This window comes from Macaca thibetana, chromosome 8 (assembly GCF_024542745.1).
Source record: "Macaca thibetana thibetana isolate TM-01 chromosome 8, ASM2454274v1, whole genome shotgun sequence".
NCBI classification, from domain to species: Eukaryota; Metazoa; Chordata; class Mammalia; order Primates; family Cercopithecidae; genus Macaca; species Macaca thibetana.
The window spans coordinates 21,660,666-21,686,557 of record NC_065585.1 but is presented as its reverse complement, the minus strand read 5'-3'; the positions used below and the strand labels follow the sequence as shown (position 1 = coordinate 21,686,557).

The following is a 25,892-nucleotide window of genomic DNA, read 5'->3' as shown; positions in this document are numbered from 1 at the left end:
CGGGGCCCCGCCCCTGACTCCGCCCACGAGAGCCCAAGCCTCCAGTCCTGCCCCACCCCGGGCTCCACCCACCAGCCGGGCTCCGCCTACCCGGAAGCACGCAGTCCTCCTCGTCCCGGGCTCCGCCCACCGGGAGCTCTCGCCGCTCACCCCACCCCGGACCCGCCCACTTCGCTTGGGCTCCACCTTCCCAGGAACTGGCGCCGCTTGCCCGAGCTCTGCCCATTTCGTCCCGGGCTTCCCGCGCTGAGAACTCGTGCTGCTAGCCCCGCCCACCGCGCTCCTGGCCCCACCGCCCGGAAACTGTCCCGGCCGCCCCGGGCTCCTCCCACCCCGCCCTGAGCCCGCGCGGGCCGCTACACGCCCGCCCTTTCCTACGTGTGGTCCAGTCGGTCTTCCTCCGGCGTCGGCGCTGGCCGAGCTAGCTGGCCATGGAGGGTAATGGCCCCACTGCCGTCCACTACCAGCCGGCCAGTCCCCCGCGGGACGCCTGTGTCTACAGCAGCTGCTACTGGTGAGGGGGCGCGGGCGCAGCCTCTGGGTCTCCCAGGCTCCCGGGCCGCGAGTTGCAACCAGGCCCCGCCTCTTCCCGGCCCCTGCTCGGGGGCGCTCCCGGCCTCTACCGGCGGGTTCTACAGTTCTGCGGGAGTAGGGAGCGGGAATGGCAGCTCTTGTCTCTTGAGTAGAGCGTGGGCTGTTGGATGGGGTTGGGAATTCGTCCGGAATCCTAGGGTCGATAGTGCATTACCTGTGCCTGGCGCTTGTCGGTTGGATTTGCTCAGCAGATCTCTGCTTCGGGGCTAGGAAGGGTGGAGCTCTGAAAACCTTTGGAAGTTACTCTGCTGAAGCATGTGGGGTTTCAGACTGAGGCGAAGGTCATTTTAATTTTGGAAGAGAATGGAAGCACAGAGAGTTTGGGATAACTTCCCAAGGTCACCCAGCTAATAGCAGCCAGGAATCCAGTTCGGGCTCTCTGGCACCAGAAACCATGATCTTAACCATGTTGTCATTATAATAATGGTTACATTCACACAGCACTTGCTATATGCCACGCGTTGTTCTGGGTGGTTTAGGTAAACTAAATCACTGAGTATCACAATAACCCTAAGAGGTAGGTATTGTTATCCCCAGTTTAAAGATGAGAGCACTGAAGCACAGAGGGCTGCAAGTAATTTGCGCAGGGCCACATCACTTGTGAATGAAGGAGTGGGGATTTACAGGCAGAGTCTGGCCCCGGAGTCCATGCTCTGCACCCCTGTCCTAGGCCACCTCTGCAGCTGAAGCACCGCCCCTGCCTTGGTCCTTTTTCATTCCCATGCCTACTCTTTCCTGAGTAATGGTTTCTTCCCCAGCTTCTAGTCCTTGCACAGGAACCCTCAGTGCTATCTAAAACTACCCTTCCCCCTTCTGCTTGTCACTAAATCAATGCCACCGAGCATTTGTTCGGCCCTGATTGCATGTCAGGCTCAGTGGCAGGTGCTTCCATCGATGTCTATGAGTAGCTTCTTTTACTATCGTTATCCTCATTTTACTAATAAAAAGAGTGAGCCACAGAGAGGCTGTTGTGTGCCCCCAAATCACACATCTAGCAAGTGGTGGTGCTGAAACTGGAACATCTTCGTGATTTTGAAGTTCATGCATCTTAACTGCTGCACTCTTTTTCTGTCCTGCCTCTTCTAAATCCCGTTAGTTCTCCTCCCTAATGTCCATTGTTTTATTCATTCATTCAATAAATGTGTATTAGGCACTTGGAGTATGTGGCCCACTTCTGGGCACTGGAGATACAGCAGTGAACAAGATCGACAAATTCACTCATGGATCCCTTGGTTCTTGTATTTTGATGAGAGAAAAGCAGATAAGGTCCGGTGCGATGGCTCACGCCTGTAATTCCAGCACTTTGGGAGGCTGAGGTGGGCGGATCACTTGAGGCCAGGAGTTTGAGACCAGGCTGGCCAACATGCAGAAAGGCTGCCTCTACTAAAAATACAAAAATTAGCCAGGTGTGGTGGCACACGCCTGTAATCCCAGCTACTCGGGAAGCTGAGGCAGGAGAATCGCTTGAACCCGGGAGGAGGAGATTCCTGTGAGCCGATGCCACTGCACTCCAGCCTGGGAAACAGAGTGAGATTCCATCTCAAAAAAAAAGGCAGACAAAAACAAGTAAACCATGTTTGGGTTGTGTTAAGTGCTGTGAGAAAAATAAGATAAAGGATGGTGGCTTATTTTCTATTAGGATATTTTGAGAAGACATTGTTGATAAGGTGATATTTGAACAGAGATCTGAAAAAAGAGAGTGAGAGCTTTGCATCTATTGGAGGATGGTCATTTAAGCAGGGAGAACAGCAGGTACAAAGGCTCTGAGAAGGAATTGTGCTGTATGATAGAAACAGTGAGGAGACTGGTACAATTGGAGTATCAGAGTTAGAGCAGTCTTGTAGAAGAATGGTAAGAGTTGACCACTCTACCGCAGGATTTCTCCGCCTAGGTTCGAGTGACATTTTGAGCATGATAATTCTTTGCTATGGGGACTGTCCTGTGTATTGCAGGACATGTAGCAGCATCCCTGGCCTCTACCCACTAGATGCTGTTAGCACCCTAGCTCTAGTTGTGACAACCAAAAATGTCTCCAGACATTGCTAAGTGTCCTGTAGGGCTTGGGGGGCAAAATTGCCTTTTGCTGAGAAACAGTGCTCTACCCTGTCTGAACATGTCAGGTGGGGGCACTGCACTACTTTGGCTCCTGCAGCTTTGTGGGGTTTTTTTATTTTTGAGACGGAGTCTCAGTCTATCACCCAGGCTGGAGTGCAGTGGTGCCATCTCGGCTCACTGCAACCTCTGCCTCCCAGGCTCAAGCCATTCTCCTGCCTCAGCCTCCCGAGTAGCTGGGACTACAGGCACCCACCACCATGCCCGGCTCATTTTTGTATTTTTAGTAGAGATGAGGTTTCACCACAGTGGCCGGGCTGGTCTCAAACTCCTGACCTCAGGTGATCCACCCGCCTCGGCCTCCCAAAGTTCTGGGATTACAGGCATGAGTCACCATGCCTGGCCATCCTGCAGGTTTTTAAACTTGAAATGAGTGCCTCCTGTCTACTTCTGTTAGCTTCTGTCATGTTAGCTTCCAGATGTTACTTATGCTTCAAGACCCTGCTTAATGATAATAGTGGCAGTTGGTATTTGTTTGGGACTGTGTCGTCGGCAGAGCATTTCTGATTCTGACTTGTTTTGTGTTTTTCAAACAATTGTGGAGTGCCTGCTTTGTGCCAGGGATCCCCGCCATCTGCATGCATCTGTGACCTCAGCTCATCTCTGGGAACCCCTGCAACATCCCAACCTTTCTGCTACCAAGATGATCAGCTGACAGCTTGGGGCAAATCCACAGCCCGCCCGCCCACCCGCCCTTCCTTCCTCCCTCCCTCCCTTTTTTGAGTCACTTATGCTTTGTTTAGAGTCTAAAGAACATTTCAGATATTATCCAATCACATATTTTGTTTGGATTTTGATGTAATGATCCACAGCTCTTTTTTCTTTTTTCTTTTTGAGTCATTTATGCTTTTGTTTAGAGTCTAAGGAACATTTCAGATACTATCTAATCACATTTTGTTTGAGTTTTGATGTAATGATCCACAGCTCGCTCTTTTTTTTTTTTTTTTTGACTCATTTATGCTTTTGTTTAGAGTCTAAAGAACATTTCAGATATTATCCAATCACATATTTTGTTTGAGTTTTGATGTAATAAAAATCTTTTTTTTCCCCTTCCAACTTTTATTTTAGATTTGGGGTTACATGTGCAGGTTTGTTACACGGGTGAAGTGTATGTCTTGGGGGTTTGGTGTACAAATTATTTTGTCACCCAGATAGTGAGCATACTACTAGTTAGATAGTTTTTGATCCTTACCCTCCTGTCACCCTGTACCCTCAAGTAGGCCCCATGTCTACTGTTTCCTTCTTTGTGTCCATGTGTACTCAAGGTTTAGCTCCCACTTATAAGCAAGAACATTCGGTGTTTGCTTTTCTGTTCCTGCGTTAATTCACTTGGGATATTGGTCTCCAGCTCCATCCATGTTGCTGCAAATGACATGGTTTTGGTTCTTTGTCATTGCTGTGTAGTATTCCACGGTGGATGATATATACCACATTTTCTTGATCCAGTTCACTATTGATAGGTACTTAGGTTAATTCTATATCTTTGCTATCATGAATAGTGCTGTGATGAACATATGTGTGCATGTGTCTTTATGGTAGAAGGATTTATATTCCTTTGGGTATATACCCAGTAGTGGGATTGCTAGGTCACATGGTTGTTCTGTTTCGAGTTCTTTGCTAAATTTCCAAACTGCTTTCCACAGTGGCTGAACTAATTTACATTCCCACCAGGAGTGTATAAGCATCTCCTTTCCTCCACCACCTTGCCAGCATCTGTTATTTTTTGCCTTTTTTTTTTTTTTAAAGACAGGATCTCACTTTGTCACCTAGGCTTGCAGTGCAGTGGCATGATCATGGCTCACTGCAGCTTCACCTTCCTGGGCTTAAGTGATCCTCTCACCTCAGCCTCCTGAGTAGCTGGGAGTACAGGTGTGCACACCGCTTTTTTGACTTCTTAAATTATTTTTGTTTATTTTTATTTATTCTTTTTTTTTTTTTTTGAGACAGATTCTCACTCTGTAGTCAGGCTAGAGTGCAGTGGTGCAATCTCAGCTCACTGCAACCTCCGCCTCCAGGGTTCAAGCGGTTCTGCCTCAGCCTCCTGAGTACCTGGGATTACAGGCCCGCACCACCACACCCAGCAAATTTTTGTATTTTTAGTAGAGACGGGATTTCACCACATTGGCCAAGATGATCTCGGTCTCTTGACCTCGTGGTCTGCCTGCTCGGCTTCCCAAAGTGCTGGGATTACAGGCGTGAGCTACCGTGCCCGGCCTATTTATTCATTTTTTTTTTTTGACACAGAATCTCACTCTGTCTCCCAGGCCGGAGTGCAGAGGTGCCATCATGGCCCACTGCAACCTTGACCTGGTGTCAATCCTCCCACTTCAGTCTCCCGAGTGACTGGGGCTACAGGTGTGCACCACCATGCCCAGCTAATTTTTATGTTTTTTGTAGAGTGGGGTTGTGCCATGTTGCCCAGGCTGGTCTTGAACTCTTGGGCTCAAGCAATCTTCCTGCCTTGGCCTCCCGAACTGTTGGGATTACAGATGTGAGCTACTGCACCTGGCCTGACTTTAATAATAGCCATTCTGACTGGAGTGAGATGGTATTTCATTGTGGTTTTGATTTGCATTTCTCTAATGACTAGTGCTGTTGAGCATTTCTTCATATACTTGTTGGCTGTGTGCATGTCTCTTTTTCCTTTTTTTTTTTTTTTGAGATGGAGTCTCACTCTGTTGCCCAGGCTGGGGTGCGGTGGCTCAATCTCGGCTCACTGCAGCCTCTGCCTCCTGGGTTCAAATGATTCTCCCGGCTGAGCCTCCAGAGTAGCTGGGATTACAGGCGTGCACCACCATGCCCAGCTAAGTTTTGTATTTTTAATAGAGATGGTATTTCACCATGTTGGCCAGGCTGGTCTTGAACTCTTGACCTCAAGTGATCCGCACACCTTGGCCTCCCGAAGTACTGAGATTATAGGCGTGAGCCACTGTGCCTGTCTGTCTGCTTTTGAGAAGTTTCTGTTCATGTCCTTGGCCTATTTTTTAATGGGATTTATTTAAGTTCCTTATAGATTCTGGATATTAGACTTTATCAGAGCATAGTTTGCAAATATTTTCTTGCATTCTGTAGGTAGTCTGTTTTTTGTTTTTGTTTTTTTGAGACAGGGTCTCACTCTGTCACCCAGGCTGGAGCGCAGTGGCACAATTACAGCTCACTGCAGACTTGACCTCCCAGGCTCAAGTAATCCTCTCATGTCAGCCTCCCAAGTAACTGAAACTAGAGATGTGTGCCACCATTTTTTTTCCTTTTTTTTTTTTTTTTTTTTTTTTTTTGAGACTGAGTCTGGCTCTGTCGCCCAGGCTGGAGTGCAGTGGCTGGATCTCAGCTCACTGCAAGCTCCACCTCCCGGGTTTATGCCATTCTCCTGCCTCAGCCTCCCGAGTAGCTGGGACCACAGGCACCCGCCACTTCGCCCGGCTAGTTTTTTGTATTTTTTAGTAGAGACGGGGTTTCACCGTGTTAGCCAGGATGGTCTCGATCTCCTGACCTCGTGATCCGCCCGTCTCGGCCTCCCAAAGTGTTGGGATTACAGGCTTGAGCCACCGCGCCCGGCCTTTTTTTCCTTTTTGTAGAGACAGGGTCTCGCTGTGTTGCCCGGGCTCATCTTGAACTCTTGGGCTCAAGTGGTCTTCCTGCCTGGGCTTCCCAAGGTGCTGGGATTACAAGCGCAAGCCTCATAGCGCCTGGCTGTAGGTTGTCTGTTTACTCCATTGATAGGTTTTTTTTTTTCATGTGCAGAGCTCTTTAGTTTAATTAGGTCTGACTTGTCAATTTTTGTTTTTGTTGCAATTGCTTTTGGAGTCTTCATCATAAAATCTTTGTCAGGGTCTATGTCTGGAGTTGTATTTCCTAGGTTTTCTTCTAGGGTTTTATAGTTGTAGGTATTACATTTGAGTCTTTAGTCCATCTTGAGTTGAGTTTTGTATATGGTGAAAGGAAGGGGTCAAGTTTTGATCTTCTGCATATGGTTAGCCAGCTATCCCAGCATCACTTATTAAATAGGAAATCCTTTCCCCATTGCTTGTTATTGGACTTTGTTGAAGATCAGATGGCTGGAAATGTCAATATGCAGCTTTATTTCTGGGTTCTCTAACCGGTTCCATTGGTCTATGTGTCTGTTTTTGTACCAGTACCATGCTGTTTTGGTTACTATAGCCTTCTAGTGTTCACAGAATGTGGCTCAGTCTGTCAAAGCCTAGTTTCTTTTTTTTTTTTTAATTGGGGTTGGGGGTGGAGTGGCGGATGGAGTCTTGCTCTGTCGCCCAGGCTGGAGTGCGGTGCAGTGACACAATCTCGGCTCACTGCAACCTCCATCTCCTGGGTTCAAACGATTCTCCTGCCTCAGCCTCCCAAGTAGCTGGGACTACAGATGCACGCCACCACTTCTGGCTAAATTTTGTATTTGTAGTAGAGATGGGGTTTCACATGTTGGCCATCACATGTTGGCCGTGGCTGGTCTTGAACTCTTGACCTCAGGTGATCCACCTGCCTCGGCCTCCCAAAATGCTGGGATTACAGGTGTGAGCCCTCACTCCCGGCCCAAAGCCTAATTTCATCCATGCCATGCTACCTAAAAATGAAGCAAGGCATAAACAGCCCTGAGGATGGTCACCATCTTATGGAAGTAGACACTCTTTCAGTTCATCAGTCTTTGCCTTACCTGTCTCAATGCTCCATAAGACTAGGCTTAAAACATGGCAGTTGGACATATTTTTCTCCCATGGTTTTCTTTTTCTCTAAAATAAATAGGAAACCACAAGGGAAAAGTGATGGTTGTGGTTAAAAAAAAAAAAAAAGAAAAGTTGGAGAGAGGGAGATTGCTACTGATACTGACTATTTCATATGATATGTACTATAGATTAATAAAAATTTACTGATTGGGCCGGGCATGGTGGCTCACCCCCGTAATCCCAGCACTTTGGGAGGCTGAGGCGTGTGGATCACCTGAGGTCAGGAGTTTGAGACCAGTCTGACCAACATGGTGAAACGCTGTCTCTATTAAAAATACAAAAATTAGCCAGGCGTGGTGGTGGACGCCTGTAATCCCAGCTGCTTGGGAGGCTGAGGCAGGAGAATCACTTGAACCCAGGAGGTGGAGGTTATAGTGAGTCGAGATTGTGTCACTGCACTCCAGCCTGGGTGACAGAGCGAGACAACCTTTAAAAAAAAAAAAAAAAAATTACTGACTGTTTCAGCATCACATATGGCATATATATAGTAGATAAAATTTCCTTATTCTAAATGTTCTAAGGCCAGGTTTGAAGAAGACACTTATCTGTCTAGCTTATAGAAGTTTTTGGGGAGTTTACCGCAAATATCTTCAAGAGCCTATAATGTACAAAATACTGTGCTAAGTGCTTGGAGGATATGATGATAAATTAGAGCTTATAGACCATGAGCAGAGACATACAAATCCATAAATGGCAGGCATCATAGAAGGCCATAAAAGATGCATGCAGAAAAGAAGAGGGAGTCATTAATTTGGAGGGATATGGGAAGAGGTATAGGTTGTAGTTTCTCTTTGTTCATTCCCCTGTAAGGGTGGGCTTAGAGTTAATACAAAGGGGCCAGGCAAGATGGTTCACGCCTGTAATCCAGGCACTTTGGGAGGCCGAGGCAGGCAGATCACCTGAGGTCAGGAGTTTAAGACCTCTGGTCACCTGAGGTTGGGAGTTCAAGACCAGCCTGGCCAACATGAGGAACCCCTGTCTTTATTAGAAATACAAAAATTAGCTAGGCATGGTGGCACAAGCCTGTAATCCCAGCTACTTGGGAGGTTGAGGCATGAGAATCGCTTGAGCCCGGGAGGCAGAGGTTGCAGTGAGCTGAGATCGCACCACTGCACTCCAGCCTGGGTGACACAGTGAGACTTCATCTAAAAAAAACGCATAAAAATAAAAACACAAAATTAGCCAGGCATAGGAGCATGCACCTATAATCCCAGTTACTCAGGAGGCTGAGGCAATCTTGGCTCACTGCAACTTCTGCCTCCCAGGTTCAAGCAATTCTTCTGCCTCAGCCTCCCAAGTAGCTGGGATTATAGGCACCCACCACCACACCTGGCTAATTTTAGTATTTTTAGTAGAGACGGGGTTTCACCATATTGGTCAGGCTGGTCTCTTGGCCAGGCTGGTCTCGAACTCCTGACCTCGTGATCCGCCCGCCTTGGCCTCCCAAAGTGCTGGGATTACCGGCCCGAGCCACCCTGCCCGGCCTCCATCAAAGGTTCTTACCTTGTAAGTGACTGAGTTAGAATTTCAGCTGTATCTCAAGTTGCTGGGCCCAAAACTCATAGAATATTGACATTTTATCAGTTATAAAATGCCTCCATGTACAAGCACTGCTGGGGAAGGTAATCACCTCTATGTGGAGAGGGGTTTACACACAGTATAGGTTGAATACCAGCTTGTTGGGATGTTTTAGAGGAGATTCAAACGTTAGCTAGTTGTTGGATGGCATGGTGTTTAAGGTCTTTTCCAACTTTTTGATGCCATCATCAGTATTTTGTTCAAATTTAAAAGACACATAGATGTTCTCTAATCTTGATTAAACAATTATTTTATTTCAGTGAAGAAAATATTTGGAAGCTCTGTGAATACATCAAAAACCATGACCAGTATCCTTTGCAAGAATGTTATGCTGTCTTCATATCTAATGAGAGGAAGATGGTAAGTTGGTGAGTGAGTGCAGGAAGAAAACGAGATTTAACATGACATTAGAAGCTAAATTAAATTAAAAAAAAAGAAGCAAAATATAGCATGGGTGTAGTACTCTTCTGAAGTGTGCTTTATAAAATACAGCAACATTTAAAAGTTTTCTTTTGAATGAGATTTTTTTCCTTACAAGGCATGATTGAGTTAGATGAGTTGAGTCCCTTCTGTTGCCCAGGCTGGAGTGCAATGGTGCAATTCTTGGCTTACTGCAACCTCCACCTCCCGGGTTCATCTCCTTCCTCAGCTTCCCGAGTAGCTGGGACTTACAGGCATGTGCCACCACGCCAGGCTAATTTTTGTATTTTTTAGTAGAGCTGGGGTTTTGCTATGTTGGCCAGGCTGTTCTCGAACTCCTGGCCTCAAGTGATCCTTCCGCCTTGTTCCCACAAAGTGCTGGGAGTACAGGCGTGAGCCACCATGCCCAGCTTAGTCCCTTATTTTAGGTAAGGAAATTTGTGATGGTCTACACAGATTAAGTCCCTTTTCTTTAGGCATTAATGTAGACCTGGTTTTTTTTTGTTGTTGTTGTTTGTCTTTTATTTTCTTTTTTGATACGGAGTCTCGCTCTATCGCCCAGGCTACAGCACAATGGCACGATCTCGGCTCACTGCAACCTCTGTCTACCAGGTTCAAGGGATTCTTGTGCCTCAGGCTCCCGAGTAGCTGGGACTACAGGTGCCCACCACCATGCCCGGCTAATTTTGTATTTTCAGTAGAGACAGGCTTTCTCCACGTTGGCCAGTCTGGTCTCCGACTCCTGACCTCAGGTGACCTGCCTGCCTTGGCCTCCCAAAGTGCTGGGATTACAGGCGTGAGCCACTGTGCCTGGCCATTTTTTTTTTTCTTTTTTTAAATTCAAGATGGAAGATGTAGACTTTTAAAAAATTGCTTAGATATGCATACTCTCAGTTTTAAAATAAGGATTTGTCTCTGGAGTTTAAATAGAACTACAGTCAACTTATATGAGGAATTAGAAAAAGGAAGCCCTTCGTATTTTGTAAAACACGTTTGCAGGCATCATCTCATTTGATCCCAATGGAAGCCCTGTGAAGGCAGGCAAGGTTTGGACAACTTGCTTCATTTTATAGATGAGAAAATTAAGACTTAGGGTGGCCCTATGAATAATTAAATGGGAAAGCAAGACTTGATACCTGCAAGGACTTCTGATTCCTAGTTCAGATCCCTTTTCACTCTCCGAAGACCATCATACAATAACTTGTGCTCTTGAGAGCTTTCATTCTTGGGGATACTTAGAAGGATTTAGATTTCTTCCTCTTCACTCATTCCTTCACCTTGATTTTTGCATGCTTAAAAATATTTTATTTCTCATGTATGCATTGCTTTAAAGAATTTAGTAGTAGCCAGGTACAGTGACATGTGCCTGTAGTCCCAGCTACTTGTGAGGCGGCTGAGGTGGGCAGATCACTTGAAGCCAAGAGTTCAAGGCTGCAGTGTACTATGATGGCATCTGTGAATAGCCATTGCACTCCAGCCGGGGCAGCAGCGCAAGATCCCGTCTTGGCCGGGCGCGGTGGCTCACGCCTGTAATCCCAGCACTTTGGGAGGCCGAGGCGGGCAGATCACTTGAGATCAGGAGTTCGAGACCAGCCTGGCCAACGTGGTGAAACCCTGTGTCTATCAAAAAAATATATAAAAAATTAGCTGGCTGTGGTGGTACACACCTGTAATCCCAGTTATTTGGGAAACTGAGGCAGGAGAATCGCTTGAACCCAGGAGGCAAAGGTTGCAGTGAGCCCAGATTGTGCCACTGTACTCCAGCCTGGGCGACAGAGCAAGACTCTGTCTCCAAAAAAAAAAAAAAAAAAAAAAAAAAATCCCGTCTCAAAAAAAAAAAAAAGGGAAAATAATTTAGTAGTGGTTTAACTGAAGGCATGGCTTATGAAATGCATTGTGTTTTGTAGATACCTATCTGGAAACAACAGGCGAGACCTGGAGATGGACCTGTGATCTGGGTAAGACAGTTAATACAGAGAGTATTGATGCATTGTGACTTGTAACCCCTTAGTGTTCTGTATGTTTTGGTAAAGCATAAGTGACCTAAGCAGTAGATAAAGGCTGTGATAATTATTAATAAATTGACCTTTTGAGAATAGATGTTATTTGGTCTAAGGTAGAAACACTATAGGCATATATTCTTTTAACTTTTTGTTTTGAAATTGTTATAGGAATGATTTTAAATGGTGGATATATTTGTGATCTCCTAGACTCTTACCATTTAGCACAGGAAGGAACTTTGGCTACACATTAGAATTATCTGGAGACTGTTAAAAATGTAGTTTTTGGCTGGGCGCGGTGGCTCATGCCTGTAATCTCAGCAGTTTGGGAGGCCAAGGCAGACTTGAGGCCAGGAGTTCAAGACCAGCCTGGCCAACATGGCGAAACCCCATCTCTAATAAAAATACAAATATTAGGCTGGGCGCAGTGGTTCACACCCTGTAATCCCAGCACTTTGAGAGGCTGAGGCAGGTGGATCACTTGAGGCCAGGAGTTCGAGACCAGTCTGGCCAACATGGCAAAGCTCCGTCTCTACTAAAAAAAATACAAAGATTAGCTGAGCGTGGTGGTACGCACCTGTAGTCCCAGCTACTTGGCAGGTTGAGGCAGGAGAATTGCTTGAACCCAGGAGGTGGAGGCTGCAGTGAGCTGAGATTGCGCCACTGCACTCCAGCTTGGGTGACTGAGAGAGACCCTGTCTCAATAAATAAATAAATAATGTAGTTTTCTGATTTAGTAAATCTAGAGAGGAGTTCAGGAGTTCGTGTTCTTGATGAACTCCCAGGTGAACATGACTGGCATTTGAAAAATACAGATCTACTCCCGCCCCTTTATTTTTCAGGGAAGAAATAAACACAGAAGAGCAAAGTGAGTAGCTCAGAGTCTCATGGTCAGTGGCAGAACTGGGTCTCAGACCTGGGTCCTTTTTAGTACACATCTACATGTCACCTTAACCCGTTCCCCTAAAGAATGGAGGCCAGGGTTGGGCATGGTGGCTCATGCCTATAATCCCAGAACTTTGGGAGGCCGAGGTGGGTGGATCACCTGAGGTCAGGAGTTCGAGACCAGCCTGATTAACATGGTAAAACCCCGTCTCTACTAAAAATACAAAAATTAGCTGGGTGTGATGGCGTGTGCCTGTAATCCCAGCTACTTGGGAGGCTGAGGCAGGAGAATCGCTTGAACCTGGGAGTCAGAGGTTGCAGTGAGCCAACGTCGTGCCATTGCTCTCCAGCCTGGGCAAAAAGAATGAAACTCCATCTCTAAGAAAAGAAAAAAAAATGGAGTTTTTATGCTAATAAACATGAAAACAAAGCAAAAGTAAAACAACACTGATGAAATGTAACGATCTCCTAGTTTCTGGGTATTTATTTAAAATTATGTATCATTTGATTGGCTTCACTCATTTATTTAACATGTATATATTGAGTGTGTTTTATATGCCGGGCTAAAAACAGATGAAAACCCCTGGCCTCACAGAGCTGACGTTCTCAGTTCCGGTGCCTGCAGGTGATCTTTCGTGAAAGCTGCTCTTGCATGAAAGCCCAAGCCCCTCAGCTCTGGGGTTAGGAGCATGGGCTCCGGAGTCAGGCATACTGAGTTTAAGTCCAAGGCCTCTCATTGGTCAACTGTGGGATCCGGATAGGTTATTTACCCTCTCTCTTCAATGTCTGCCCCTGGTCAGTGGGGTCGTGAGGCTTAAATGAGATAATGCACAGGAAGCATCTTCCTGGTGTCTGCTACTGGTACTCAGGAAGTGTTGGCAGTTACTATTAGCAGTGGTACCAAACCCCTGTTACAGACGGTCTGAGTGCACGAGAAGTCATCCTTGTTGCTGAACAGCTTAGCTGATTTTGAGTGGTGGTCTCACTCCCCATCCTAGGGAAACTTGGAGGGGAAGGACCTGTAGCCATGTCCGCCTTACACATCTCATAGCAGCTCAAGGTAGGGAATCCTGTTGCGAGAAGTCTCCCCACACCCTCTGGCAGGTTTTTCTTTGTTTCGCTGTTGTCCTGTTGTAGGGCATGGGTAGGCCTCGCTGAGTGAGTAGAGACACCAGTGAGTAGTAGTGAGTACAGTTCAAGAACACTAAATCGTGAACCCCTTTCTAGATTTACTAAATCAGAAAACTACATTGTTAACACAGTCTCTGGATAATTCTAATGTGTACCCAGACTAAATATTGCCAAAGTCCCTTCCTATGCTAAATGGATAAAAGTCTATGACATCACAAATATATCTACCACCTTAGCCATTTAAAATCATTCCTATAATAATTTCAGGTCAGGCGTGGTGGCTTACACCTATAATCCCAGCACTTTGGGAGGCAGAGACAGGCAGATCAACTGAGGTCAGAAGTTCGAGACCAGCCTGATCAACATGGTGAAACCCCGTCTCTATTAAAAATACAAAAATCAGCCACGTGTGGTGGCGGGTGCTTGTAGTGCCAGCTACTTGGGTGCCCGAGGCAGGAGAATTGCTTGAACCTGGGAGGCAGAGGTTACAGTGGGCTGAGATTGCACCACTGCACTCCATCCTGGGTGATACAGTGAGACTTCATCTCAAAAAAAATCGTTCCTATAATTACTTTCTTTTTTAAAATTTTATTTATGTATTTATTTTTTTGAGGTGGAGTCTCTGTCACCCAGGCTGGAGTGCAGTGGTGTGATCTCGGCTCACTGCAACCTCTGCCCCCCAAGATTTAAGCAATTCCCCTGCCTCAGCCTCCCGAGTCACTGGAATTACAGGCATGTGCCACCATACCTGGCTAACTTTTTTATTTTTAGTAGAGATGGAGTTTCGCCATGTTGGCCAGGCTGGTCTCGAACTCCTGACCTCAAGTGATCTGCCCACCTCGGCCTCCCAAAGTGCTGGGATTACAGGCATGAGCCACTGCGCCCGTCCTCCTATAACAATTTCAAAACAAAAAGTTAAAAGAAAATATGCCTATGGTGCTTCTATCTTAGACCAGATGACATGGAGCAGATGGTGGCATCTGTAGGTGACATCCCTGCTTCTAGCACAGTCAGTCTTTTCCTGGCCGCTGGGCAGACACTGAACCAACTCAGAGAGTGAGGCTGCTGCTCAAGCCTGCATTCCTTGGCTCCTCATCTGTGCCGTGAAGGCAATTTTGGGCCACTGCTTTTCCTTTGCAGTCCCTTAGCTGCCTAGTGTATAGGAATGTGGACCTGAGCTTACCAGAAAGTTGTAAATAGTCACTGTTTATGCCTTTTCACAAGTTGTACGTTCTTTCTGGAAAGCTGTCCCCATCAGGCAAGATTCCGCAATGGGGTCCTTTCCTCTGTGAAACTCTCCTTGGCCATTGGGCTCCTGTCTTCTTCCTTTCTTGGTTGGCTTTAATTTTGTATTTTTATTTATTTATTTGTTTTTGAGACAGAGTCTTGCTCTGTTGCCCAGGGTGGAGTGCAGTGGCATGATCTCAGCTCAGTGCAACCTCCGTCTCCTGGGTTCAAGCGATTCTTGTGCCTCAGCCTCCCGAGTAGCTGGGGCTACAGGTGCACACCACCACGCCCGGCTCATTTTTGTATTTTTAGTAGAGACGGGGTTTCACCATGTTGGCCAGGCTGGTCTCGAACTCCTGACCTCATGTGATCCACCTGCCTTGGCCTCCCAAAGTGCTGGGATTATAGGCGTGAGCCACCATGCTCAGCCTTTGGTTGTCTTTTAAAAGGGTTGACCATTTACACACTAAGGCTTCTAGGAGCACTGTGAGGTAGACCAAGCTTGTCTAACCTGCAGCCTGGAGGCTGCGTGTGGCCCAAGACAGCTTTAAATGCAGCCCAACACAAATGTGTAAACTTTCTTAAAACAGTATGAAATTTTTTTGTGATTTTTTTTTTTTTTTTTTTTTTTTTTTTTTTTTTTTTTTAGCTTATCAGCTATCATTAGCGTATTTTATGTGTGGCCCAAGACAGTTCTTCCAATGTGGCCCAGGGAAGCCAAAAGATTGGACACCCTTGAGTTAGTCACTCTGGTTATCTCCATTTTATAAAAGAGGAGACTGAGGCTGCTGAGGGGAGGGGCTGAGATTGGAACCAGGCGCTTACCTGCTCCTGCCTGCGTTGTTCTCCACCTCTGATGTTCTCTATTCTCTACAATGTCCTGCAGCAGTTTACCTGGTTCCCACTCACTTCTCTGGGAACTTCTTGAGGGTGAGAACTTATTTTTTTCATCTTTGCATCTGCAGTTCAGCAGCATAGTCTTTCACATAGAATAGAGAGGGTGCGGTTCAAAAAAACTGATATGGGCACAGTGGCTCACACCCATAATCCCAGCACTTTTGGAGGCAGAGACAGGCAGATCACTTGAGGCCAGGAGTTTGAGACCAGCCTGGTCAACATGGTGAAACCCCATCTCTACTAAAAATACAAAAATTAGGTGGGCTTGGTGACGTGCCTATAATCCCAGCTACTTGGGAGGCTGAAGTGGGAAAATCGCTCGAACCCCGGAGGCGGAGGTTGCAGTGAGCCGGGATCGTGCCACTGTACTCCAGCCTGGGTGACAGAGAGAGACTCTGTCTCAAAACAACAACAACAAAACACACCTGTAATATGAATTAGAAGGTGTTAAGAGAGAAACAGAATTTGAGTGAGGCAGCGATTCTGGCAGGGGGTGGGAGAAGATAAAACATTGATTCATGGGAAGAAAACCTTTAGCTGGAGCTTGTGTGGTGGGAAGAGGTAGAGAAGGTTGCTGCAGATGGAGGGGAATGACATGAGCAGGCCCAGTGGGAGGCAATGGTGGACTGTTTGGGGGCATGGAGGGTAGGATACATCTGGGGAAGTCCAGAGAATAGGCATTCATTTTTTAATCTCTTTCTGTTTTGCTAAGATAGACTTAGAGCCAAAGGCAGCACTCAGGCTTTTAAAGGCACAACATCCCTAGTCTTAAGTATTGTTCCTACCTCATAGGATTTTTTATTTATTTATTAAGTATTGTTTTTTAATCTACATAGGATTTTTTATTTATTTATTTATTTATTTATTTATTTTTTTGAGACAGAGTCTGGCTCTGTCGCCCAGGCTGGAGTGCAGTGGCCGGATCTCAGCTCACTGCAAGCTCTGCCTCCCGGGTTTGCGCCATTCTCCTGCCTCAGCCTCCCGAAAGCTGGGACTACAGGCGCCCGCCACCTCGGTATTTTTTAAAGGACGGGGTTTCACAGCAGGATGGTCATCTCCTGACCTGTGATCCGCCCGTCTCGGCCTCCCAAAGTATTGTTACCTTGACCACCGCGCCCGGCCGACCTCATAGGATTTATACAAGGCTCAAATAGAATGATATTTGAGAAAGAAAGTGCCTTTTAAACTCTGAAATACTGTGGAAATATAAGATGGTATTACTAATGTTGCTAGGTTGCGTTGATTTCACAGTGCTGTTCTCTATGAGAGCATTTTTCTTTGGAAGAACTCAGAGCACCACATTGCTCATGTCCCTTGATCACCTCCCTGAAATCCCTTTCAGCTCATCGCAGGCGTTGGGCAGTACCTTGAGTCTGAGAGTGAGGGTGAGAATTAACATCCACGCCGTGACAGAGCTGTGTGGGAAAAGCTGTCTTTTTCTTTCTCCTTTAGTGGCTACAGATGAAGGCTTGGCTAACTTCTTTTTTTAAAAAATAGTTTTTCCTTTCTTTTAATTGCAAAAGTGGTTCCAAACTAGAAATTAAAATCCTCCTCCTCTCCAGGCTGACCCCCACAAGCCTGCTTTGTTATTAGTTTGGAGGACATCCTTGCAGACGTTTTCTTCTGCATTCGCATGCATGCAAATGTACTTCTGAATGCGCACATGTGTCTTTATATGCAGGTAGCTTTTAACAAATAGCAGGTGGGGCCGGCACAGTGGCTCACACCTGTAATTCCAGCACTTTGGGAGGCTGAGGGGGGGGATCACTTGAGGCCAGAAGTTGGAGACCAGCCTGGCCAACGTGGTGAATCACCATCTCTACTAAAAATACAAAAATTAGATGGGCGTGGTGGCGGGCATCTGTAGTCCCAGCTACTCAGGTGGCTGAGGCAGGAGAATCGCTTGAACCCAGGAGGTGGTGGTTGCAGTGAGCTGAGATCATGCCACTGCACTCCAGCCTGGGTGATAGAGCAAGACTCTGTCTCAGTAAAAAAAAAAAATAGGTGGAGCTGGGTGCAGTGGCTCATGCCTGTAATCCCAGCACTTTTGGAGGCTGAGGCAGGTGGATCACCTGAGGTCAGGGTTTCAAGACCAGCCTGGCCAGCATGATGAAACCCCGTCTCTACTAAAAATACAAAAAATTATCTGAGTATGGTGGTGCTCACTTATAATCCCAGCTACTCAGGAGGCTGAGGCTGGAGAATTGCTTGAACCTGGCAGGTGGAGGTTGCAGTGAGCTGAGATCATGCCATTGTACTCCAGCCTGGGTGATAGAGTAAGACTCCATCTCAAACAAAAAAGTTTCCTAGAGGTAAAATTGCAGGTTCAGAGGATGTTCAGAGGATGTGCATTTAATGACTATGAACATTTCCATTATTTATTTAACCATTTCCCTATCTGTGGACATTTAATGTTTTCAGGGTGTTGTGTTTGCTTTATTTTATTTTGCTATTATAAGGAGGGCTGTAGCAGTCTTATATCCTTTTTAGTGATAATGTGTGTGCCTGAATACTGGGATTTCATCATTATGAAGTAACTTGGTTAACTTTAGCAACTTTTACTTCTAGGATTACCATGTTGTTTTGCTTCATGTTTCAAGTGGAGGACAGAGCTTCATTTATGATCTCGATACTGTCTTGCCATTTCCCTGCCCCTTTGACACTTATGTAGAAGATGCCTTTAAGTCTGATGATGACATTCACCCACAGTTTAGGAGGTGAGGACATTCAGCATGGATTTACTTATTTTCTGAAGTAAGACTTTGACGATTCCCCAGAGGTTCTTTTTTTTGACAGTTGTTTTGTAAAGATCTCGTCTGGCATCACCATTGAGTTGATGTTTAAGAATGATGTATTTGCAACACAGGAGATTGAAAATGTTTTAAAACTTTAAAAGTTATCTATCATATAAAAGGTTGGCATTCTTTTAAAATTTTGTGTGTTGAGATCCCACACATTTAATTTCAAGCAGGTTGGGGATTTTTCTTATACTCTTTTTGTTTGGGGGTTTGTGGGGATACCTGGTGTCACCATTGAGAGGGCTGTGAAGGCAGCATCAGAAAATCATGCCCGTTGCCCTTGATACACAAATTGAGTAAATCAAGGCAACCAGACATGTTTTTGTGCCTTTGTCTTTCTGTTTCGGGTTTTAGTTGATCATTTCCTATGCTTCTCTAATAGATAGTAAAGTTGCCTGTGTTACTAACCATACAGAAATGCATGAGTAGTTTTGTACATGTCATAGGAAATGAGTCCATATAAAAATTTGGTTGGAATTTCAAACATGACACCTCCCTAATGTGAGTGTATATTGATTTGTCTGCAGGAAATTTAGAGTGATCCGTGCAGATTCATATTTGAAGAACTTTGCTTCTGACCGATCTCACATGAAAGACTCGAGTGGGAATTGGAGAGAGCCTCCGCCGCCGTATCCCTGCATTGAGACTGGAGGTGAGCCAGGATGCCTTCTCAAAGGGATTCTGATTGATCATGTACACATCAGCATTTTTCTTTAACAGAGGACAAAAGTCAGGTCATTCTTTTTTTTTTTTGAGGCGGAGTCTCGCTCTGTCGCCCAGGCTGGAGTGCAGTGGCGCGATCTCGGCTCACTGCAAGCTCTGCCTCCCGGGTTCCCGCCATTCTCCTGCCTCAGCCTCCCGAGTAGCTGGGACTACAGGCGCCGCCACCACGCCCGGCTAATTTTTTTGTATTTTTAGTGGAGACGGGGTTTCATTGTGTTAGCCAGGATGGTCTCGATCTCCTGACCTCGTGATCCGCCCGTCTCGGCCTCCCAAAGTGCTGGGATTACAGGCTTGAGCCACCGCGCCCGGCCAAGTCATTCTTTGAATAAAACTCCATGCATGAATCTCAGCACTTTGGGAGGCCAAGGCAGGCGGATACGAGGTCAGGAGATCGAGACCATCCTGGCTAACATGGTGAAACCCTGTCTTTACTGAAAATACAAAAATTAGCTGGGCGAGGTGGTGGGCGCCTGTAGTCCCAGCTACTCGGGAGGCTGAGGCAGGAGAATAGTGTGAACCCGGGAGGCGGAGCTTGCAGTAAGCTGAGATTGGGCCACTGCACTCCAGCCTGGGCGACAGAGTGAGTCTCCGTCTCAAAAAAAAAAAAAAAAAAGAAAAGAAAAAAAACTCCATAAATAAGGAGGTCATAGGAAATACTACTTCTGTGTGCGTGTTAGATTCAGAAATCAAGGCACAGGGAATAGGACTGGAAGGCATGAGAACTTGTGGGAGACAAAGGGTGTTAAGGATCAGAAGCATAGCACCTGCAAACTGCTGGATTATTGGATGTAGCTACTGCGGGGACACTGAACATCAGGAGACTCGCATGCTTGTGTCATGTAACAGCGGGACTAGTAGCGCCTTGCCATGGTAGGGTTTTGTGCTATGGTGAAAGAAATCCCCATTGCATCCTTATGATGTGTGAAATGTCACTTTGGCTATATAATAAAATCTGCATTAGAGGGAGGTGAGCGCTAGCAGGTTTTATTGTACCATTTGTCTCATTTATGTGCTTTTAGGTATCAGTCCAGTTGATAATTTTCTGACATTTAAGAAGATAAAGGTTCCTTCACCCTATTACTATTGTTTGGCATTCATATGAGTTTGAAGCATTATTTATGTTTGTAAGTAATTCTCAACAGTCCCACTTAGGGGTGAGATCATCCCAACACCTAGAAAATACAGTCTGTGTAAAAGTGCTCTGTGAGCTCTGCAGCATGTCAGAAAAGTAGGGCAGTAGTGTTAGTACTTCAACAAGGGTCTGAGCGTGGTGGCTCATGCCTGTAATCCCAGCACTTTGGGAGGCTGAGGTGGGTGGATCACCTGAGGTCAGGAATTCGAGACCAGCCTGACCAATGTGGTGAAACCCCGTCTCCACTAGCTGGGCGTGGTGGTTTGTGCCTGTAGTCCCAGCTCCTTGGGAGACTGAGACAGGAGAATCACTTGAACCAGGAGGCGGAGGTTGCAGTGAACCAAGATTGTACCGCTGCACTCCAGCCTGAGTGACAAGAGTGAGATTCCGTCTAAAAAAAAGAAAAGAAAAAGAAAAAAATACTTTAACAAGGAAGAAACTAAAAAATACATTTGGCATATTTGAGGGAACTAAGAGAGGGTTCAAACTCTGATGTTTGAGGCTCCCTATGAAAAGCTCTCATAATTAAAAAAATTTATATTGGAATTGCTTATTGGTGTACAGAGCTGCTTCCTGGCCTCAGTGTGAGAACTGGGGAAGCTCCTGGTAAGGAGAGGGCTTGAGGGGTCTACCTTAGCATCTCTGGCAACCTGCTCTACAGGGCCTGTCTGGGCACAGTGTGCCTTTAGCACCTGTTTCCCCTCGAGATGTGAGCACCTAAGACAGAGCCTAGTGCATAGCAGGCATTTAGTGAACCCCTTGTCAGCCCTGGTCCGACTGGGGCAATTCCTTTGGTTTTGATGACTACTACTCATTGGATGCTATTTTGTGCTGGGCTTTTGCCGGCCCAATTACTATATGGGCTGCTGAGGTGAGCACTGCCAGCCCAATTTTCTTCCTTCCTTCTTCCCTCCCTCCCTCCCCTCCCTCCCTGCCTCCCTCCCTTGACTCAGTCACCCAGGCTGGAGTGCAGTGGCATGATCCCAGCTCACTGCAACCTCCACCTCCTGAGTTCAAGCAATTTTCATGCCTCAGCCTCCGGATTAGCTGGGATTACAGGCATGCACCATCACACCTGGCTAGTTTTATTTATTTATTTATTTATTTATTTTTTTGAGCCGGAGTCTCACTCTGTCGCCCAGGCAACAGAGTGCAGTGGTGTGATCTCTGCTCACTGCAAGCTCCACCTCCCGGGTTCATGCCATTCTCCTGCCTCAGGCTCCTGAGTAGCTGGGACTATAGGCGCCCGCCACCACGCCCAGCTAATTTTTTTTTGGTTGCATTTTTAGTAGAGACGTGGTTTCACCATGTTAGCCAGGATGGTCTCCATCTCCTGACCTTGTGATCCGCCCGCCTCGGCCTCCCAAACTGTTGGGATTACAGGCATGAGCCACCCCGCCCAGCCTCATCTGGCTAGTTTTTATGTTTTTAGTAGACATGAGGTTTTGCCATGTGAGCCAGGCTGGTCTTGAACTCCTGGCCTCAGGTGATCCTTCCGCCTTGGCCTCCCAAAGTGCTGGGATTATAGGGGTGAGCCACTGTGTCCAGCCCATATTAACTAACTAAAAATTAGCCAGGCGTGGTGGTGCACACCTGTAATTCCAGCTACGCAGGAGGCTGAGGCAGGATAATCGCTTGAATCTGGGAGGTGGAGGTTGCAATGAGCCGAGATGGCACCACTGCACTCTAGCCTGGGTGACAGAGGGAGACTCTGTCTCAAAAAAAAAAAGAAAACTGACATTAAATTAATGCATGTTTTAGATACATGCATTATTAGGTATGTTGGATTTAGTTATGGAATTGACTCTTTTTTTTTTTTTTAATCAAGATAGGGTCTCAGTATATTGCTCCTAGCTTGGCCTCCCAAAATACTGAGATTACAGGCATGAGCCACCACGCTGGCCAGGATTAACTCCTTTTTTTTTTTTTCGAGACAGAGTCTCGCTCTGTTGCCCAGGCTGGAGTGCAGTGGCGCGATCTTGGCTCACTACAACCTCTCCCTCCTGGGTTCAAGCAATTCTCCTGCCTCAGCCTCCCAAGTAGCTCAGATTAGAGGCACCCACTACTACACCTGGCTAAATTTTGTACTGTTAGTAGAGATGGGATTTCACCACGTTGGCCAGGCTGGTCTTGAACTCGTGACCTCAAGTGATCCACCTTTCTCATCTTCCCATAGTGCTGAGATTATAAGTGTGAGCCACCAAGCCTGGCTGCTTTTAATCTTTTTGAGTAAAGGTTCACAGTAGGCTTTCTTTCTTTCTTTTTTTTTTTTGAGACAAAGCCTTGCTTTGTTGCCCAGGCTGGAGTGAAGTGGCATGATCTTGGCTCATTACACCCTCCAACTCCCAGGTACAAGCAATTCTGTCTCAGCCTCCCAAGTAGCTGGGATTAGAGAGGCGTGCCACCATACCCAGCTAATTTTTGTATTTTTAGTAGAGAATGGGGTTTCACCATGTTGACCAGGCTGTTCTCTAACTTCTGACCTCAAGTGATCTGCCCACCTCGGCCTCCCAAAGTGCTGGGATTACAGGTGTGAGCCACCGTGCCACCGTGCTCGGCTCAGAGCAGCCTTTCATCGAGGGCTAATTTAGCCCCCCTACTCTGACATGACCCTTTTGAGGATGCCACTGAATGCCGCATCTTAAGAGTTCTCTCCACTCTGGCTGGTGGTGACATGAATTATTTCTAGCCCTGTGGAAGTTCTGGGGATTATTAGACCCACTCCTTCCTGGTGCTGCTTTCCCTGGCCTCATGAAGTTTCGTTCCATAGAAGAGAAGATCAGTACCAAAGAGAAGCCAAAGACCCAGGGGGTCCCCTCTGCTGATCTCTGGAGCTCTGACTCTCTGTGTCGTCCCCTCTTCACTGACATTCTGTTTCCCTCAGTTTGGGTGTGTTTGTTTTGTCATGATTGGATTGAAGTTATACATTCCAGGCAAGAAAACCACAGAGGTGACATTGAGCCCTTATCCATTTGACTAATTTTACCTACTTTTGGTCTTCTGCGTTGTTTTATTGCTGTTAAACCAAAATTGTGTTTTCAGTGGACATTTTTTTTTCATATTTTTTTTTAGATTCCAAAATGAACCTGAACGATTTCATCAGTATGGATCCCGAGGTAGGATGGGGCGCTGTCTACACACTATCCGAATTTACACATCGGTTTGGCAGTAAAAACGGTTAAACTTGGCCTCAAGATGTGGAACTGTGGAGAAATTCTAGGACATGAACAAGCTATCCCTTCATCGAGGACAGCAAACATTATGGTACAGTTGGCTTGGAATTATGTCTTTCTCTTTTAATTTGATTGAGTGGAAATCTGAGTGAATACAAATATAAATGAACAACATAAAAACTTTTGTTTTGACATGTCAAATTGAAACTTGATATAGTGTGTACTTGCTAAGATATTCCTGTGGCTCATTTGTTAAAACACGAGGACTTAAGCCAGTAATCGTTTTTGTTCAGATAGAGGTGTGGAGGTAGAGCCAGCCCCTCATGTCTGTTCTGGATGTTTTGTGTCTTTCCAGCTACACTGTAAGCTCCTTGAGGGCAGGGCCATGGCCCATTGCTCTGTGAATCTCAAATGCCCATAAAAGGTGCCCATAAAATGTTTTCTTGAACATTTCAATGTGCTGTTGTTTGGAAAGGGGTAATATTGTGAGCTGAATCAGCAATAAGTATTAGTCTTTTTGGACTATGGTATTGTTAAAAAGTTTGCAGCCCTCTCAGATTTGAGTGTTACTTGGTTTATTTATTTATGGCTTTAAATAAAATTGATTTAACATTTGTTTTGTTTTGAAGATTTTTGTGTCACCCTTGATGATCTGAAATACCTAAATATGCCTCAATTGTAGATGAGAACCAGGGCTTTAAAATATATTTATTACATGTGCCTTCTGGAAGACATCTTGATCATGTGGCTTTAATCGTATCATTCCAAATGAAAGATATTTGGCATTACACTGACATATAGTATCAGCTCTCATGTTTTCATGATTCTGCTTTAAAAATGAACAACTTCTTATAGCAAGGATATCTGACCTTTTGTTCTTAGATGAGCTTTCTACTTATTAAGAAACTGTCAGCTGGGCATGGTGGCTCATGCGTGTAATCTCAGTACTTTGGGAGACCGAGGCAGGCGGATCATGAGGTCAGGAGTTTGAGACCAGCTTGGCCAACATGGTGAAACCTTGGCTGTACTAAAAATACAAAAATTAGCTGGGTGTGGTGGTGGGCGCCTATAATCCCAGCTACTTGGGAGACTGAGGCAGAATTGCTTGAACCTGGGAGGTGGAAGTTGCAGTGAGCTGAGATCATGTTACTGCACTCCAGCCTGGGTGACAGAGCAAGACTCCATCTCAGGAAAAAAGAAAAAAGAGAAACTGAGATTTAATGCGATTCCTCTGCCTTATGCTATGGAGGGTACAACTGTAACCATTTATTTATTTATTTAGAGACAGAGTCTTGCTCTGTCACCCAGGCTGGAGTGCAGTGGCACGATCTTGGCTCACTGTAACCTCCGCCTCCCAGTTTCAAGTGATTCTCGTGCCTCAGCCTCCTGAGCAGCTGGGATTACAGGTGTGCACCACCATGCCCAGCTAATTTTTGTATTTTAGTAGAGACGGGGTTTCACCATGTTGGCCAGGCTGGTCTTGAACTCCTGACCTCAGGTTATCTGCCTGCCTTCACCTCCCGAAGTACTGGGATTACAGGCATGAGCCACCACGCCTGGGCCCCTTCCCTAGAAATTTCTGCATAAACTGCCCTTTAATTTGCATATTATTTTTATTTACTTATTTATTCTGAGACAAAGTCTCACTCTATCGCCCAGGCTGGAGTGCAATGGCATGATCTCGGCTCACTGCAACCTCTGTCTCCCAGGTTCAAGCGATTCTCATGCCTCAGCCTCCCAAGTAGCTGGAATTACAGGCATGTACCACCATGCCCACCTAATTTTTGTATTTTTAATAGAGATGGGATTTTGCCATGCTAGCTAGGCTGGTATCAAACTCCTGACCTCAGGTGATCTGCCTGCCTCGGCCTCCCAAAGTGCTGGGATTATAGGCATGAGCCACCGCACCTGGCCAAATTTGCATGTTATTAAAAGTAGATATAAATGTGACTGCCAAACCGCCCTGAGCTGCTCCTCTCTGCCTACAGGGTAAAGCTGCTCTGCAGGAGCGGTCACAGAGTTTAACACTACAGCTTCAATAAAGCTGTTTTCTTTTTTTTTTTTTTTGTCTGAGATGGAGTCTCGCTGTGTCACCCAGGCTGGAGTGCAGTGGCGCAATCTCAGCTCACTGCAAGCTCCGCCTCCCAGGTTCACACCATTCTTCTGCCTCAGCCTCCCAAGTGGCTGGGACTACAGATGCCCGCCACAATGTCCGGCTAATTTTTTGTATTTTTAGTAGAGATGGGGTTTCACCGTGTTAGCCAGGATGGTCTCGATCTCCTTACCTCGTGATCCACCCGCCTCGTCCTCCCAAAGTGCTGGAATAACAGGCGTGAGCCACTGCGCCTGGCCTAAGCTGTTTTCTTTCACCTTCAGCTTGCCCTTGAATTCTTTCCTAGGCAAAGCCGAGAAGTCTTATGGGCTCAGCCCTACTTTGGGACTTGCCTGCTCTGTTTCAGATTGATCTGTGCTTGCAACCAAGCCCCCTT

The 25,892-nt window shown here is 46.2% G+C and overlaps 1 protein-coding gene across 2 annotated transcripts; it reads left to right on the top strand.

The window, feature by feature from the left end:
• Positions 1-197: 197 nt before the first annotated feature.
• Positions 198-24,017, top strand: NTAQ1 (N-terminal glutamine amidase 1). Of its 2 annotated transcripts, none has more exons than XM_050800302.1 (6): positions 198-514; positions 9,278-9,377; positions 11,345-11,395; positions 18,146-18,294; positions 18,903-19,027; positions 20,118-20,217. In XM_050800302.1, exons 1-6 carry the CDS (start codon positions 432-434, stop codon positions 20,198-20,200), a joined length of 591 nt encoding a protein of 196 aa, XP_050656259.1. In that variant the 5' UTR covers positions 198-431; the 3' UTR covers positions 20,201-20,217. The 2 variants fall into 2 exon arrangements, with proteins under 2 accessions (XP_050656259.1, XP_050656258.1); XM_050800301.1 differs by lacking the exon at positions 20,118-20,217 and adding an exon at positions 23,303-24,017 and having other exon boundaries at positions 209-514.
• The last annotated feature ends 1,875 nt before the right edge of the window (positions 24,018-25,892 follow it).